Below are 18945 nucleotides of genomic sequence, written 5' to 3'. Positions count from 1 at the left end.
CAATGGAATACTACTTGGCAATGAGAAAGAATGAAATCTAGCCATTTGCAGCAACGTGGATGGAACTGGAGGGTACTATGCTAAGTGAAAGAAGTCAGGCAGAGAAAGACAGATACCATATGTTTTCACTCTTATGTGGATCCTGAGAAGCTTAACAGAAGTCCATGGGGGAGGGGAAGGGTAAAAAAAAAGTTACAGAGAGGGAGGAAGGCAAAACATAAGAGACTCTTAAAAACTGAGAATAAACTGAGGGTTGATGGGGGGTGTGAGGGAGGGGAGGGTGGGTGATGGGCATCGAGGAGGGCACCTGTTGGGATGCGCACTGGTTGTTGTATAGAAACCAATCTGACAATAAATTTCATTAAAAAAATAAATACATAAAATAAAAGGCTTATTTTGTTCATCCGAACACTCCATACTTTGCTCAGAGAAAATACAGCCTTTTCTGGTTTTGTTTACCGGCAAACTGTGAATATGGACAATTGATATTTTCTGTCCCTAAATACCTCGCATTAATGGTCCTCACGTGTGATTTATCTCTGGTGCCTTATGGTATCAGCTCCTCTCTTTTTCTTTCTTTAGTCTAGCATATTCTATTACAGTTTTAATGTTCCACACTGCGATATTTATACACATACGAAAGGGAAACGACACAAAGTGTATATGTCCTTGCATTTGAGCCTGGGACACAATTTGAAACTTTCCTAGCATTTACTTCCCCACGTTTGAATGACTAGCTTCTCCCATTAATTCCCACTCTGCCATCCACAAGGAAACTCTCCAGCCATGTTTCCCCTGGACACTCACGACAGCACCAGCTTCTGGTTTGCCTTCTAAATCTGGCTCCTCTCTTCCAGTTTTCTCTGCAGCCTCCTGTTTCTCTAACAGTCTTTTAATTGGTATACTTTGGACCATCTTTCAAATGTTCTTTCACTTTTTTTCATTAATTTTTATTTAAAAATTTTTTTAAATGTTTATTTATTTTTGAATGAAACAGAGACAAATGCGAGTGGGTTAGGGGGAGAGAGAGAGAGGGAGACAGAGAATCCGAAGCAGGCTCCAGGCTCCGAGCCATCAGCACAGAGCCCGACGCAGGGCTCGTACTCACGAGCTGTGAGATCATGACCTGAGCCGAAGTAGGACGCTCAACCGACTGAGCCACCTAGGCACTCTAAATGTTCTTTCATTTTGACTGGGTGACCTGATTTACTCGAGGGCTTCTGTTCCCATGTGTGTAGATGAGACTCTCTCTCTTGAGTTCCAGAAACAATGCCTCCTGGACATCCCCCGGTGGATCTGTCATGGATTCTGACCTTGACATGTTCAAAAGGAATGCATAGCCCTCCCACAGAAAAATTTTTTTCTCTGATGGTCTTTGCACCACCCCTTCCAATTTCCCAAACACAGATGGCTTGGAGTCATTTTTAAATTCCCTCTCCTTCTTTGATGTTAAACGACCCACATTACTACTGATTTCACCTTCAAAATATAACATCAGTATTTCCTTCACTCTCATCACCACATCCTAAGCCCAGAGTGACTCACCAGCATTTCAGGTCATGTTCTTGCAAAGGCATTGCTTCCACTGAGGGGCCTCTTCTGTCTTAGTCCACGTGTGCGCAGGGCCACGGGGGTGAGGTCCACGGGGGTGAGGTCCACACACAGCCTACTTACCCCATCCCAACCCTCACCCGAAGCTGAGATTTGATGTGAGGCACGCATAAAAATATTGATGTAAATATATTAATATTTATACACTAAGAAACAAATTAGTGTTTATGCTCACTTTCACCTTCTTTCCTACACAGTATCCACATTTAAGACCAAAGACCCTTTGGTTGCTCTGTTGCTCATGTATCCTTGGGAGCAAGGCTAGCACACAGCACACAGCGGACGCTCAATAAAAAATGTATTTAATGAATGAATGAATGAATGCACATAATTCGCCAGAGATATTTTTGAAAATAGTGTTTCCATTTTTATCCTGAGTTTGAGGAGAAGACTCCCTCACAGCTTATTGAGAATGGCTTTTTTTTGTTCTAAAATATCATCAGAATTTGTACTAATCCAGAGCATAGTACGTGCGAGAAGAAGCAGGTGAATCTGACTGCCGTAGGAAAGGTTAAACCCGTCAGGATTCAAGGATCCCTGAGCAGATCCATCAATGGTGTTGTGCCAGGTGGAGAGGTGGCTTCCTCTCCAAACCCAGCCCCAGACCCCTGGGACAGTTCAAATTAAGTCTTTCGATGAGATGATGTGACAAGTTCCCTGCCAGACTCTGCAATCCCATAACCCTATTCCATGTTTTGAGGTCTCTTTCGCATCTTCGTATCTGTAGTTCTCAGATGAGGGTGCAGAAGTGGTATAAAAATTATAAGGCAAAGAAGCTACCTTCAAGGTATTTACAGTTTATTTAAAGGGTCCAGTTAAATTTATGAAATAATCCCCACTCTCATCAAAGCCCAAGAAAGGCAGTAGATACAGAAGCGTGGCAGAAATGGGACGGACATGAATTTTGGAAACAAACCCCAGGTGGATCCTCACCTGGTTGTGTTGCTGGCTGTGAAAACCCCGGGCGATGACGTCATTAAGACCGACTGTCATCTCACTCGGAAAGGAGATGGAAGTGAAGTCTCTTAAAATATTCTATTGTTGAGAATTTCTCATTATCAGCGACCTTCCAATTAACTCTCCCCAATCTCAGACTGATGCTCTCAAAGTTCTGTCCCTGCACATTTTCACTGTCGACTAAACCCTGCTCAGAGGAGGTAACAGAGGTGAGGGCACTGGATCCTGGTGGAACCAGCCCCTCACACATCAATGTCCTTTCTCCTCTCCAGCTTCACTGAGGAGCTTCTGCGACTTTTACCTGCATTTCATGGCACAGTATGTTTTTAAGAGATGTCTCCCAGGTGTCACGGTCAAACGCATTTGGGGTCCCTGCAGAATCTCTATCTTAGAACTCCACACTGCCCCAGAGCACTGTGAAGCCTCCACCTGCTGGACGGGTCACAGTGAGACGGGAAGCCCTGGGCCAAGTGCTTGGGGCACTACTGAGCTAGACTGAGTCCCAGGGACAGTCTGTAAGGACCTCATCACGAGGCACCTGGACTGGGGATGCCCAAACCCTTTTCTTTAATGGTAACCCTTTTTTAAAATTTTTTTTTAATTTTTTTTAACGCTTATTTATTTTTGAGACAGGGAGAGACAGCATGAACGGGGGAGGGTCAGAGAGAGAGGGAGACACAGAATCTGAAACAGGCTCCAGGCTCTGAGCTGTCAGCACAGAGCCCGACGCGGGGCTCAAACTCACGGACCGCAAGACCATGACCTGAGCCAAAGTCAGACGCTTAACCGACTGAGCCACCCAGGCGCCCCAATGGTAACCCTTTTAGTTACCAGCTTCATTATTTAAGAATGGAGGCAGGTGGTAACTGTGTCCCCACGGATGAGGGCAGCATGACAGGTGAGTGTCAGAACCAAGGACATAATTCTAGAACCGATGTTTGCCGATTCTGAGAACCAGTTCATGAGGAAAGCAGCACTCTGGCCTGGACCTACTCCTCACGGCCTCTAAAGGGAGGGCCCCGTGCTGCACAGGCTCACAGCTGTCATAGCTGTGTTGTCTTGTGCTTCCTGGAAACATTATTTTATTTCTGCCCCCAGCCTTAGAGTCATGTGGAAACTGCCATCAAACACTTCTCTTGCTTCTGTTACTACTTACAGATTTATTCCCCTTCTACTTCCTCTAGGCTGACAGAAAATACTGGATGGTGACTGGATTTTTCTATGGCATCGTTTTGGCTTGGCTCTCTTTTTTTTTTTTTTAATTTACTTTCTCAAGACAAAAAAGTTATCTTATCTTTTATTATATTCCTTATTCCTATATACACTCCCACCTGACTCCTAGTCTGCCAAGTTGTAAGCCAAAGTTTTTAGTAAAAGTCTTCAATTATTACAGAAAAGGGTGAAAGCACTTCTGTCTGCCAAATGGTTCCCACACTAGGTTTTCCTGCATACTCTGCGTACCCCGGGCAGTCAGACGGAGCGAAATTCAAACGTGTCTTAGTTTTTCTACACTTTTCCCACATCACATCTTTCCTCCTCATTTTCCTTCTCAGTTGCCAGGTAAACGCAGATTGCTGATTTCTCCTAAATCTCAACTGGCCAAAGATTTAATAAACGGCATGAAATGACATGTGCCCACCAGACAAAATACCAAAATCACATGAATGATAGCAAACCAGGGGATAAAGTGTGTGTGTTTTCTGAGACACAGTGTGTTTTCTTACTCCTGCCCCATCTCCACAAAAACAACTAGCAGCTATTCAAGTTTTAACACGGAATCCTGAAATTCTGTTATATTATCTGCAAATTACACAATTCTTAAAGTTAAAACCTTCTTAGGTGTTAGGATTTCTTTTTAAAACACAGACTACAATCATTAAGGGAACACAGCCTACCAAGTCTTTCAAAGAGTGATTTCATTTGGCAAGTCCTGGCTCAAGCTTTCTGAATTTTATATATATATATATATATAAATGTACATACATATATGCATATATAAATATATATACATATATGCATATATGCATATATAAATATATATGTATATATATATGCATATATGTATATATGCATATATGTGATATCATAGAAAATTATAGATAGAAATTATATATACATTAGACATCATAGAAAATTATAGATAGAAATTATATATATTAGATATCATAGAAAATTATAGATAGAAATTATATATATATTAGATATCAGAAAGTTATAGATAGAAATTATATATATATTAGATATCATAGAAAATTATAGATAGAAATTATATATATATATATATCTCATAATATCTTCATTGAAAATGAAAAAAAATCTAAAGACTAAATTACCTAACATCATATTTCTGTGAATATTAAAATACCCAGATCTGGTTGTTGTAACAGATATAATATTGAAAAAGAAATGAGGGTGTCAAGAATCATGAATGACAACAATGGTATTACAGGAAAGTACCAGAAATATGCACTGTTCTGGGTCTGTGTTTACGAGCCCTCCCAACACGAGCAAGCAGTGTGCAGTATCCTGGTACGATAATGTGCTTTTCCAATGCGGTTTAAGGACTGAATGTTTCTTTAAATTTGACTGTGAAGGAATTTCTTATCTTGTGGAGCTTGATTTATTAATAAACATTGCATCCAAGTCCCCGGGATGAGTTCGGAATTAAGTAAAAAACACTCTGTCACCCACAGCTAGCAGCCAGTATGGCGGTCAGGCGTGCTCTTCCAATGGAGGTAAAGAGGGAGCCGTAATGACCGGGATCAGAAGACCAATGTTTCTCTATGCTCATGGGAATGTCTTGACCCTTTTCTCTTCTCTTTAGCTGAACAGACTGTATGAAAATCTAACCACCTCAGAACTACGGGGTCGTCGAAACAGTGATCACTTACAGAAGTGGTTCAATGCAAGTCATTGCTAATAAAATATAAACTCCTAAGCAATGCTACATAGAGGGCACACAGTAGGGGAAAATCTGCATGGGATACTGATCATCGACCTACAGGGAATGAACACTGAGAAAAACACAACTTGAACCAAAAGTCAAGGCATATGATAACAAGTTATTTTCTTTCACTGCTCTATACACAATCCAGCGCTACCTACGTAGAAGGCACATTCCAAATCTAAATCGAATTGTATAAGGACTCCCGGGCTATGACACCCACAAAGGGGTGATATTTCATCATCCCAAAGCCGTTCTTGAGATGTAACCTTGAACACAAGGTCGGGGGGCAGGGGGTGAGAAACGAAGCAGAGCAGAAATGCCACATGATGCTTCTAAGTAAGTACTTCCAGGCATCTCTGACCCTACAGTAGCCCACGTCCCACACAAACTTGCTGTGGGGCATGATGGCACAGCCCTTCTCATGCAGGGTTCTGGACTTGGCTACTTTGTCAGTCTTCCAAGGACTGAACTATTAGATGCACTCCAGAGGTACAGGCCAGCCATTTCACATGAGGAGTGTCTTAGAGCATCACGGTGTAATTCTTATGCTGAAATTCAGTTGGCAACAGCTAGGAAAAACTCAGTTACGTGCTTCTAGTTTAGAAAGAGCCAGATGTGTAGACATCCGTATCCGTCCTCAGAGCTCTCTTTAGTTAAACTTCTTCCACTCAGTCATGGAGGAAATAAAACTGATGATTGTGTTCCATTGTAAATAGCAGCTCTTTTAAATTACAAATTACTCATCATTTTAAGCGTGAGAAACTGGAAACAGCTGAAATTCCCCAAAAGTATTACAGCATCTAAACTCTAGAACACTGTGCAGCCTCTAAATACACGTTTCACAAAATACTTAAAAACATGGAATAATTTTGCGATATTGCAAAGAAACCGTATGGACTAAGTGGGTGCTACGCTCACCCCCACAAAGAACCAGGAAGCTGTGCATTAAAATGATAACATTGACTTTCTCTGAGCTGTGGGATTGTGGGAGACTTTTATGTTCTTTTGGTTTTTCTATATTTTTCAATGCTTCTGAAATAAATGTGAATTGTTTCTGTGATTAGAAAAATATCACATCTTGGGGTGCCCAGGTGGCTCAATTGGTTAAGTGTCCGACTTCAGCTCAGATCATGATCTTGTGGTTCGTGGATTTGAACCCCCCATCGGGCTCTCTGCTGACAGCTCGGAGCCTGGAATCTGCTTCGGATTCTGTGTCTCCCTCTCTCTCTGCTCCTCCCCTGCTCACGCTCTCTCTCTCAAAAATAAATAAACATTAAAATATTTTTTTAAAAAGAAAAACAATATGTCTTACTAAAAGGGCATTCAGAAATTAAATCTAAATACTTTACAATATTAAATTATTAAATTTTTTAAATTGTCTTAAATGTAGATGAAAAAAGGTTATAATGGAAAGCACTTTTGAAGAAGAAGTATAATTTACCAAAAATGGGAGCTTACATAAATGAACAGGGAAGCCTAAGGAAGTTTTCCTTATGCCTTGGACGTGGACACATGTGTGTCTCAAACTTTCCAAGCCTGGGAAAAACCAAAAGGACTCATGTTTCTGTCAGATGCCTATGAAAGTGTATTTCTCTGTCCTTCAAAGAATTTTATGTCAAGTCATAGAAAAATCACGAAGCACACACTATTGCCCGTTTTCTGAAATCCCTTTCATGGTCTTAGTCCCAGTGAATATTGAGTGAGAATTTTCACCGTAAGGTCAGGATGGATTTTCACTATAGATTTTAGTGATGGGAAGGTTTAGGCTGTGGTAGGACATACAACAAACAGAAGTCAAACTCTTAGAAACACAGAGGAGAAGGGTGGTCACCAGGGGCTGGGGTCGGGGAGATGGGGAGCTACTGGGCAGAGAACCAGCCTCCAGTTACAGATGGATGGATGTGCTTTCAGGCTCTAACATACAGCATGGTGACTGTGAGTAGTAACATTGTTTTGTACACTTGAGTTTTGCTAAGACAGTAGATCTTCCTACCACATTCTTACCACAACAGAAAAAGAATTACTGGCCACTACGTGAGTTGGTGGATGTATATTAATTAATCTGAATGTGGTAATCGTTTCACAAAGTATGCTTATATCAGATCATCACGTTGTACACTTAAAAAATATACAATCATGGGGCGCCTGGGTGGCTCAGTAGGTTAAGCATCCGACTTTGGCTCAGGTCATGATCTCACGGTGTGTGGGTTCGAGTCTCACGTCAGGCTCTGTGCTGATGGCTCGGAGCCTGGAGCCTGCTTCCGATTCTGTGTCTCCTTCTATCTCTGCCCCTGCCCTGCTCACCCTCTGTCTCTCTCTCTTTCAAAAGTAAACATTAAAAAAATTTAAAATATATGTATACACAATCACGTTTATCAAGTATACCTCAATAAAGCAAAGAGGCTCTTGGGTTTAATGGCCACAAACAGGGGCTAGAAACCTGGATGTCTGCCCAAGTTCCTTTTTTGACCCACTTGCCTTCAGATCTAGTGAGATAAATTAAGTAGGGTAAACAATAAAATGTGCCTCCCGAGTCCATCACAGCGATGCCAACCGTGTTCTTGGCAAGGGCCACGCTGTGGTCCTTGCATGGACAGCAGCCAGCCTGGCCGCAGCGAAGCATGGCCAAGAGGTGATAAGTGGGTCAGCAAACGCACACTGCTCTTCAGAGAAGCTTGACGATAAAAATGAGAGAGACACTGAGGTGACAATTACAGGAAATACGTTTGATCAGGGTTTTCCTTATTTTCTGAATTAATGGAAGATCCTGGGACCTAACTATGAATTTAAAAGAAGAGTCCAATAGAAAGACCATGGAAATGAGAGATGATAAAGTGAGGAAGAAATCTTTCGAAGGGTGGAAATTAGTTGAATCTAGAGAGGACAGATGAGCACATAGTGTAGAGAGAACGAACACACACCTTTTGGAATGGAACAAAGGCTGTGAATAAATGTGGGGGGGGGGGAGGAATCAACAGTTTGTTGGGTGAAGCCAAACACATTCAAGCCTGAAAACTTATTTTGTCAGTGGAGTTGAAGGCAAGATAAACTGTTAAGAAAGAAGTCGAATATCATATGTAGGGTCATTTACATAAAAAGATGGGGCACCTTGGTGGCTCAATTGGTTGAATGTCCGACTTTAACCAGGTCCTGATCTCATGGTTCATGAGTTCAAGCCCCACGTCGGGCTCTGTGCTGACAGCTCAGAGCCTGGAACCTGCTTCCGATTCTGTGTCTCTCTCTGCTCCTCTCCCACTCAAGTTCTGTCTCTCTCTCTCTCTCTCTCTCTCTCAAAATAAAATGAATAATTATTAAGAAAAAAATTTTTTTAAGTTGATAAAGACATCAGCTCTGCCACAGGTCTTGGAGAATCAGACTTACCCTGAACCATCTGGAGTTATAGCTCATTTTCTAGGGAGAAATATAATCTTAAACAGCAGGGTGCCCCATGTCTTAATATTTAAATCAAAGTGATGGGAAAGATAAATTGTAACGAAACAATATAAAAACTTTATACTAGTATAGAATGGTCCAAGCAACTAACGAGTAAAGTCTGGGAATGAGTTAATTTTGACCTCTCAGTTGAAGCCACTAACACAAAGTAAGCAACATGCTTTTGAAATATCATTTACTGTTTCAGTTATGACAGAATTGTTAGTTCCCAGAAACTAACACCCATTAAATGCGGCACCCATTAAAATGATCTGGTTCCACACTGCCCACCAGACACGGTCCATGACACCCTCTATCCAACAGGCAAAAAAATCGCGAACATCAGACGTTCAAACACAAAAAGCCAAGGATCGAAAAAACCTTCTGTGTGTGTTGTTGTGGCCAATGGTAAAGATACTGCTGAGCTCCTGTTAGTAAATGATTGTCCACCTGCTAACATTTTCCCTGCACCTGATTTCAAGGAGTGAAAAGCCATTCAAACATCTCCTGGGAGGATGTAACAGAGAAAATTCACCATTACCCTGGAGCACCTGGGGGGCTCAGCTGGGTTAACTGTCTGGCTCTTGACTTTGGCTCAGGTCATGATCTCGCAGTTCTGTGCTGGCACTGAGGAGCCTGCTTGGGTTCTCTCTCTTTCACTCTCTGCCCAGCCCCTGCCTATGTGCTCTGTCTCTCTCGTTCTCAAAATAAATAAATACATTTTTAAAAAATAATAAGCAAATAAATACAACTAATTACAATGACACTGTATCCTTCAATTGTCTATTACTCACTTCTTGTAATTATGTATCAGAGCTACCCTTTATAGAGTAAGATTTATTAAATAATGCCAGGACATGTGGAATATCAAATTATAGCCTCCCAAGTTTTTCAACAGGAAAAGACAAAAAGCCCGAGATGATCTGTCAGTAACACGGGTGAATCATTTTCTCCAGTATAAATAAGCACCCCGCAGTGTTTGACTCAATTAAATTATTCTCCTTTCAAAATAATGAGCTCCAAATGAAAGGGATTTGTTTCATATGGTTCCAAATGCCACGGGCTGTTACAGTGTTCAGATTTGCCCCGGCTTTGGAAGGGGCCGCACTGCGCCATCAGATGTGAAAATTCAGAAAACTGCAATAAATTCAAACCTTTTATCCAAAGTCACATGAGGAAAGAGGGGAGAAGAGAGCAAGCAGACCCAGAGACCATCCTGAGCGCAGTCCCGTGGCACCTGATGGCAGAGGGAAGCCGGCTGGTGAGCCAAGTGCCTGAGCAGGTTCTGAGCGTATCCTATAAGCGCTCACTCATCGTGTGCTTCCAGACACAACACAGACACATACATGTATAAACATGCTGGGATAAATGTGAAATCGAGATTTTCAAGAGAATAAATCCTGACATGACTGGAGTTCATCAATTATCAGCTTTTGAGATTTATTCCTAATAGAAAAGCTTCTTAAAATCTGGGAAATGGCAAATTACCTTGAAATTATTAAAAAAAAAAACAAGGTAAAATATTGAGCTATAGAACATTAGTGTTTGAATATGGTGCAAATCAGAAAATATTTTCAAAAAATCAGATAATGTAAGATGAAAAATAAAAATGTACATATGGGAGATGCTCAACAATCACTAAAATAAGGTAAGTAAAAAAATTCGCAGTGGAAAAACTATTATGATATATATTATGTTATATATATAATTAAATTCATGTATTTATATATAACATAAATATATATATGTATATATATTTATATATAAATATAAAAAATTATAGTGCATTATTTTATTGGGACCCAAAACATTTAGATTTGAGATTTTATTCTATTATATAACCTCTCTGATATCTGATTTCTTTGCATAAAAATAGAGATTATATATTAAGTGTGTTGCTCACGTCATAGAAATACTCTATTTTCCCAGTGAGGTATTTGTAAAACTTTGAGGAAACTCCAAAGCCCTATTTAACTATGTGCTGGAAATTGTAAAAATCATATTTCTTTTGGTCTAAGTTTTGAAAAGTTACTGCAGAAACCCATCATTTTCTTGGACACACCCCAATTCCGAAAATATACTGGGTTTAGATGATTTCCATTTCATACTTAAAATTCCAGAAAGTATCAATTGTCTTGTTTAGTAATAAACACAGTGGGTCCTCATTATTCCTGTTTGCCGAATTATTTTGTAACACCAAGATGAGCACTTCGGGTACACGGCCATGGCCATTCGCGCACATGCATGAACATTCCGGTCACCCAGTGCACATGCTGGGAGCCGAGCTTGTGTGAGACGATGCTGCGTCTTCTTGGTTCAGGGTCGTAGTGAAAAAAAGTCTTACTGTAGTCTATTTGGTGCCATGTTTTTCACACTTTTGTCCTTTTGTCGGTGATTTTGTTGCTTAAAATGAGCCCCAAGCATGGTGCTGAAGTGCTATCTACTACTTCTAAGCGCAAGGAAGCTATGATGAGCCTTATGGGGAAAATATGTGGGTGGATAAACTTCCTTCAGGCATGAGTTACAGTGTCACTGGCTGTGAGTTCGATGATGTTTATGAATTACCAGTATATATTTAAAAATGTGTCTTTACGGGGCGCCTAGGTGGCTCAGTTGGTTGAGTGCCCGGCCCTCGAGTTTGATTCAGGTCAAGATCCCAGGGTCGTGGGATCAAGCCCTGTGTCAGGCTCTGCGCTGGGCTTGGAGCCTGCTTATGATTCTCTCTCTCCCTCTGCCCCTCTACCCATCTCCCCCGCTCACACTCTCCCTCTCTCTCTAAAAATAAAAATAAAATAAAATAATAAAATAAAATAAAATGGTGTCTTTAAAACGAAAGACATCGAAAACAAGGTTCATACGAGGGCGCCTGGGTGGCTCAGAAGGTTAAGCATCTGAGTGTTGGTTTAGGCTAGGTCATATTCTCAGTTTCATGGGTTCGAGCTCAGTGTTGGGTTCTATGCTGACAGCTCGGAGCCTGGAGCCTGCTTAGGATTCTGTGTCTCCCTCTCTCTCTGCCCCTCTCCCACTCATTCTCTGTCTCTCTCTCTCTCTCTCTCTAAAATAAATACATATTTTAAAAAATTATAAAAAACAACAATGGGAATGACGGCCTTAGTAGTCCACTCTGGGGACTTCTGGCTCTGTATGAATTCTAGCATTAGCAATACGACAACAGATCACAGGGACTGGGGTTCAGATTAGGACACCAAACCTGGTCTCAGACACTGTGTTCTGGCCTGCAATGTATGCACTGCCCTCTCTGAGCACCCATCCCTCACCTATCGAAGGCAGGTGAAAGCTAGCACATATGTAGTAGGGTGAATTAATCTCTATGAAGCCTGTAGAAAAATATCAGGCACATATGAAGTGCTGTATAAAAGTCAAGTATTAGTATCTTCTAGAATTTTGTAGATCATTTGGCAAGAATACTGACAATATTCACAGTACCTAAACCTACTCCATAAACACAAACCACTTGTGATCCAATTAAAGCAGGAATGTTCTAATGCTGTTCAGGATACGACAGCAACACACACATTCACACATCTCCACTTAACAAAAACCCACAATACGTAATTATCTCAACTCACCGAAATCTTTTTTTTTTTATGTTTATTTATTTACTTTTGAGGGGGTGGAAGAAGGCAGAGAGAGAGGAAGAGAGAGAATCCCAAGCAGGGTCCGCGCTATCAGCAGAGGGCTCGAACCCACGAACCGTGAGATCACGACCCTGAGCCGAAACCAAGAGTCAGACGCGTAACCGACTGAGCCACCCAGGTGACCACCCCCTTTATAAAAATATGTTTATTTATTTACTTTTACGAGAGAGAGAGAGATGGAATTGTTTCTCTAGACAACGATTTCCTGACAATCTTGAAAAAGATGATTCAGATGCTTTTAACACAAATTCCAACCCTCTCGTCTTCGCACCAAAAGGGGCAGGCCATCTGCGACTCGTGTCCTTTCTCTCAAGCGCTAAATCCAATCCCACACCAAACATGGACAGCCTGACCTTGCACACGTGCAGATGCCAGTCACGTCCCACCACCCCACCGGGGCTAGCCTGGCAGCTGACAGCAGGGTGCTAAGTGCCCCCCATCCTTCCCCTCCGCTTGTTTGTTCTCAACACAGCAGGCAGTGACCTTCTCAGACATAAGTCAGATTGCATCATTTCTCCACCCAAACTCTCCAAAGGATCCCCGAGTCACCTGGGGTGAAAGGAGATTCCAATGTCCCGCCCACTGGTGCCAGCAGATCCACCGCCTGTGTCTCTGACACTGGCCCCCCCTGCCCCCACCCGCTGCACTCCAGCTGCACTGGTTTCCTTGCTGTTCCACAAATACAAGACCCTTGCTACCCCCCCACACCCTGCTCACCTCGTGACTGCCCCTCCATGTGGCTCATGGTTCACGTGTCACCTTCTCCATGAGGCCACCCCTTAATACTCTCTACTCCTCTCTTCTTGTCCTTCCAACGGTTCTCTGTGGGTGACATCCTGTGTATTTGACTCATTTGCGTGTTTGTCCTTCTCCCCGGTAGAATGTAAGCCCCACGAGGCAGGGATTTCGGCTACTTTTGTTCACTGCTGACCCTCTTGGTACAGAACAAAAGGCACTCAAATATTTACGCAGTCTCTTACGCATCAATAATCTTTGGAAAACGGAGAGAATATTGGACAATACAGCGCTAAACCAAGTACAATGGCATTTAATTCTGGAAATAAAATAAATCTCTCGTTTGGGGTTGTTGATGGGAACACGTTTCTATAGAAATTACAATTTTTAGGACAATGTGTTTCATCCATATTTATTTAAAAGTAAATTATTCCCGTGGATGCTGGCTGGGCTGGCTCTTAGATGGTGGCAAGGAGACTATTCAGACTTGCTTAAGCCACTAATCAAATTTCTCAGTCTCACTTTACTTGCTTTGGTTTGTTTTTGCCACGCTCTATAACATCCAATGTCTTTCCGCCCACTGTGTAGCACCTAGAACATAGTGGTTATTCAATAATGATTTGCTGAATGAATGAATAAACTGTAATTTCTTCAAAGGCAGGAACTGTGTTGAAAGTGATAATCAATAAATATTAATTAAATGCTCGGTAAATGAAGGTCACTAAGATAACTATCAGAAATAGAACTATGCATACGATGTGAGAAAAGGGAACTGCAGAACCAGGAAAATGTTAATTCGAAAACTACAGATTTGACCTCCAGCTCATACATGAAGGAAAGTCAAATTCTGTTGCTCAGTTCTGTCTGTCAAAGAAACGCAATGTCATCAGACATTGAGAGGCACATGTTTTCAAAAAAATCCTGCACAACTTCTTAAAACCTTTGTTAGAGCTAAACTCACCAGAAAAAAAAAATCCCCAATCCTAATTCCAAAATAATTAAAGTGTGGTGTGAGGGTCAATGTCAGCATCTAAGCTCTACCCGGAAACAAGAGCAACATGTAAATCTAGTGATTGTTATACTTAACGTTTTCATTTCCTCATAAAGAAATGTTGCAGATACTTCTTTACCAGATGTCACCAAGAGGATAAGATTTAATAGATACCGTGTGTCTAGTTGGCTAAAAATTAAGAACAGAATGGACTGTGGACTTAATGAAACAACACTTCTCAAACCATTTTAGTTAAGACTGATCTGCAAATATTAAGGCTTATAATTTCCCAGAAAAGGCAGCATAGCTTCACATGACATCTGTGCAATTTGTTTTATGAACTATGTGACCCACAACCTTAGTCTCTAATTATCTGGTAATTCCAGGAAAACAAACGATCACACACACACACACACACACACACACATTTTTTTATCAACCAGAGTATTACATATTGTGAAATGTTACTAGTTAAATACACAGCCTTTTATATGCCATCCAATCATCAAATGGTAATAAACCACATTGCTTTACTTACTAATATAAGCAGCAGGACGATGTCAGGGTTATCACAAGCACAGGCGATGTGCATTGGTGTCCAAAAGTCTTCATCCTGGTGGTTGACATTGACCCCTCTGTCAATCAGGATCTCTGCAATGAAGGCATTATCATACCGAGCACACTGAAAGAAAGAAGAAAAAAGGAAACATATTTCAAACAGTGATAAGGTTTATTGCAAATGTCCATGAAAAAAACTCCACTGGCAATCTAGAGGTTGAGAGATGGGGCTAAATGGAGAAAGAATGTATTCATGTTCTCCAGCTCACATAAGGGGCACGTGGAAGGCTCAAGGGGAAATTACATCCATACACAGTAGAAAGAAAAATAAGAAAATAAGGACAGACATTAGGAAGGGGGGGAGATTTTCACTATTTGGGTCCTCTTCTCATGTGTGTGTGTGTGTGTGTGTGTGTGTGTGTGTGTGTGTGTGTGAACAAACTTTATTATTTTTTATATGAAATTTATTGTCAAATTGGCTTCCATATAACACCCAGTGCTCATCCCAACAGATGCCCTCCTCGATGCCCATCACCCACCTTCCCTTCTCTCCCACCCCCCATCAACCCTGAGTTTGTTCTCACTTTTTAAGATTCTCTTGTGTTTTGGCTCCCTCCCTCTTTAACCTTTTTTTTTCCTTCCCCTCCCCCCATGGTCTTCTGGTAAGTTTCTCAGGATCCACATAAGAGTGAAAACATATGGTATCTGTCTTTCTCTGTATGACTTATTTCACTTAACATAACACTCTCTAGTTCCATCCACATTGCTACAAAAGGCCATATTTCATTTTTCTCTTGCCATGTAGTATTCCATTGTGTATATAAACCACATCTTCTTTATCCATTCGTCAGTTGATGGACATTTAGGCTCTTTCCATAATTTGGCTATTGAAAGTGCTGCTATAAACATTGGGGTACAAGTGCCCCTATGCATCAGGATTCCTGTATCCCTTGGGTAAATTCCTAGCAGTGCCATTCATCTGTAGATAAGATTATCAGAAAATCTTGGACAATTTACCATAATTATCTTTCTGAAATACACATTTCATCACATGATGTTTCTGCTTTAAAATGTACAGAGTTTGTCACTGACCAAAGAATAAAGCTTCACTACTGTACTGTATCCAAGGCAGACATGACCCTTCACAGTCCTTCCGAATTCATCCCCCATCATACTCAAATGCAACCCTCATACCAGTTGCATAGCACAACTAAAAACTCCACAGTGCCAACTTGTAACAGCGAACTATTATAATTTCGAAATCTTCTAACATAAATTTTAATCACTGTATAATACTGTGCTTTTTGGAAATTTCATAGACTACTAAGTGAAACTCTCCAGGAAATTGTTTTGCTTCTTTTATTTACTATTTATAGGTAAAACTCATAAAAAATATGGTGGTCAGTGCTGGCTTCACGGGTGCACGATCTCTGCAGTCATGCGTAGATGGGTCCTGGACTGGGTTTAATGTTCTGTGGCCATCATGAATTTCCCATAATTTTTGAAGAGTCCCACATATTCATTTTGCCCTGGACCTTATGAATTATCTGGTCTACAGAAGTCTGATTTTTTATATTTGTATCTAAAAGGCTACATTAATATCAAATGCATATTAGTTAATTAGTTTAAAAACGGACCTAAGCCAATAAATCAGCTAAATATCTATTAGCAAAATTTATGGGTTGAAAGATATATGCTTTTTATAAGATTTCGATGCATAAAATAAGTTTCCGTCCCAAAAGAAACAGTAGCCATACCACCACCAGAAGTATTGCCATGTCAAGTTACCAACCTATTCACTGGATAGTAGAATTTTAAAAAACCACAGGAGCACTTCCCTTATGAGTAACAGGGACCGGATTTACATTCCTGCCTGAATCAGCTGAAACAAAAACAAAACCACTCAGAAAAAATATGACTTCTGAGAGCTGGGAAGAAAGGAGGCAGTCACATTGTTGCTGTCGCTCCAGCTCACAGCCTTGAAGGCATTCCCAAGCTGCAGCACAGAAAGAATCTGTGTCACCCAGGGCCACTCAAGAGGAGACTGAACCAAAAGTCTAGAGACCGAGCTGGCCAGTGTGCACAGGACAGAGTCACAGAGAGGACAGAGCTGCAGAGAGAACTTCAAAGATCTACAGAAGGCCCCCTCAAGTACACAGAAGAGTTCTGATCAGTGCCCGCACCCCAGGAAATGACACAAGGTCCGGGACAGAACCCCCTGAAAAGGGAGAGGAGTCAGAGTTCATGCAATGCCATAAATAGCGTCTGTTTCAGCAGCCAGAATGGAAACCTAACTGAAGGTGGCCTTGGGTGGAGCACACACATGTCTTGCTTCAGTGCAGGTGTAGAAGGGGAGATACGAGCCCTGGGCTGGATGCCACTCTATTCCCACCAAGAAGTATTAAATTCAAGTTCTGAAAGGATCACACTGTTTCCAAATAACTCCAATGCCCCCCACAAACAGAGCTCAAGATTATTTACAGAAATACAAAAATATTCAGTAACCAACAAGGCAAAATTCACTATGTCCAACATCCAAGAAGAAATGACCAGATGTATAAGAAAGCAGGCAAATAAGACCCACAAGGAGGAGAAAGAATGATCAATGGGGAACCAGCTCAGAAGTGATACAACTAACAAAGGACCAAATCTGTGTGTTAAACTGTTACGATAAGCCACATTCTGTATGTTCAAAACACTGGGAAACCTTTGAACACAGTAAGTAGAGACATGGAAGATAGCAGTAAGACTCAAATTTTACTCCTGGAGATGAGAACTACCATGCCTGAGATAAAAACTATACCAATGAATGGAACCAACAATGAACAAGATGTTGTGGAAGACAAGACTGGTGAACCAGTAACGTAGATTCCACAAAGGGCGTGCGAGCAAAAAAATGACTTTAAATAAGTGAACAGAGCATTGGTGAGCTGTGGGACATCTCCAGACAGTAACCACACAGATTGAAATGGGGACTACGTGGATTGATTTATGTTTTTTCCTTAGTATTTAATTCTCATTAAAATTAGTAATTAGAAGATAGCCCAATTGTTAACTGATATTTCAAAGAAAGAAAGAAAGAAAGAAAGAAAGAAAGAAAGAAAGAAGAAGGAAGGAAGGAAGGAAGAAAGAAAGAAAGGAAGGGAGAGAGAGAGAAAGGAAGAAAGAAAGAGGAAGGAAGGAAGGAAGGAAGGAAGGAAGGAAGGAAGGAAGGAAGGGGGAGGAAGGAAGGAAGGAAGGAAGGAAGGAAGGAAGGAAGGAAGGGGGAGGAAGGAAGGAAGGAAGGAAGGAAGGAAGGAAGGAAGGGAAAGGAAGGAAGGAAGGAAGGAAGGGAGGAAGGAAGAGGAAGGAAGGAAGGAAGGAAGGAAGGGAGGAAGGAAGAGGAAGGAAGGAAGGAAGGAAGGAAGGAAGGAAGGAAGGAAGGAAGGAAGGAAGGAGAGGGGAAGGAAGGAAGGAAGGAAGGAAGGAAGGAAGGAAGGAAGAGAGGGGAAGGAAGGAAGGAAGGAAGGAAGGAAGGAAGGAAGGAAGGAAGGAAGAGAGAGGAAGGAAGGAAGGAAGGAAGGAAGGAAGGAAGGAAGGAAGGAAGGAAGGAAGAAAGAAGTATGAACTGTGGTTCATAAGCATAATACAGTCATGGAAAACATTCATATTTCCCTCCTTGAGACCTGGAGGTCTCAAGAACATAGTCAATGTAATGCAAAATCATGGCACACGTCCCATAGAAAGGAAGATAGAAGCAGGCATCAGTATTGGGATGTGTGGACGCATGTGGGGCAATGGCGGATGTGAAATCTGAGGGATTAGTTTCAGGTCTGAACCAAGATCTCTGCACATGTGATGTACCGTGTCATGTGTAACCGTAATGAAGACTGTATGAATCGTGGCCCCACCGACAGTGGCTGCAGGTTTGGATACGATGACTAATAAGATACGGATCAGAGTATAAAGGCTCAATAAATAGGTTTTAGAATTGGGGCCTGGATCCAATTTATTTTAGGAAATTCACATGCAGGTAATTCCTGTTCTGTTCTCTTTATCATTTTGATAACTCACTG

At 41.4% G+C, this 18945-nt stretch overlaps 1 protein-coding gene across 3 annotated transcripts in view; it reads right to left on the bottom strand.

Annotated features, from left to right (window-relative positions):
- MYO16 (myosin XVI) overlaps nucleotides 1–18945 on the bottom strand; it is a 605690-nt gene that overhangs the window by 382239 nt on the left and 204506 nt on the right. For all 3 annotated transcript variants that reach the window (XM_027065214.2, XM_053217786.1, XM_027065212.2), the window contains exon 4: nucleotides 14871–15014. In XM_027065214.2, coding sequence (XP_026921015.2) covers nucleotides 14871–15014 — 144 coding nt within the window. The remainder of the gene's footprint in view (nucleotides 1–14870; nucleotides 15015–18945) is intronic.

Source organism: Acinonyx jubatus, chromosome A1 (genome assembly GCF_027475565.1).
Source record: "Acinonyx jubatus isolate Ajub_Pintada_27869175 chromosome A1, VMU_Ajub_asm_v1.0, whole genome shotgun sequence".
Taxonomy (NCBI): domain Eukaryota; kingdom Metazoa; phylum Chordata; class Mammalia; order Carnivora; family Felidae; genus Acinonyx; species Acinonyx jubatus.
The sequence above is the reverse complement of the archived record's forward strand: the minus strand, read 5'-3'. Positions and strand labels throughout refer to the sequence as shown.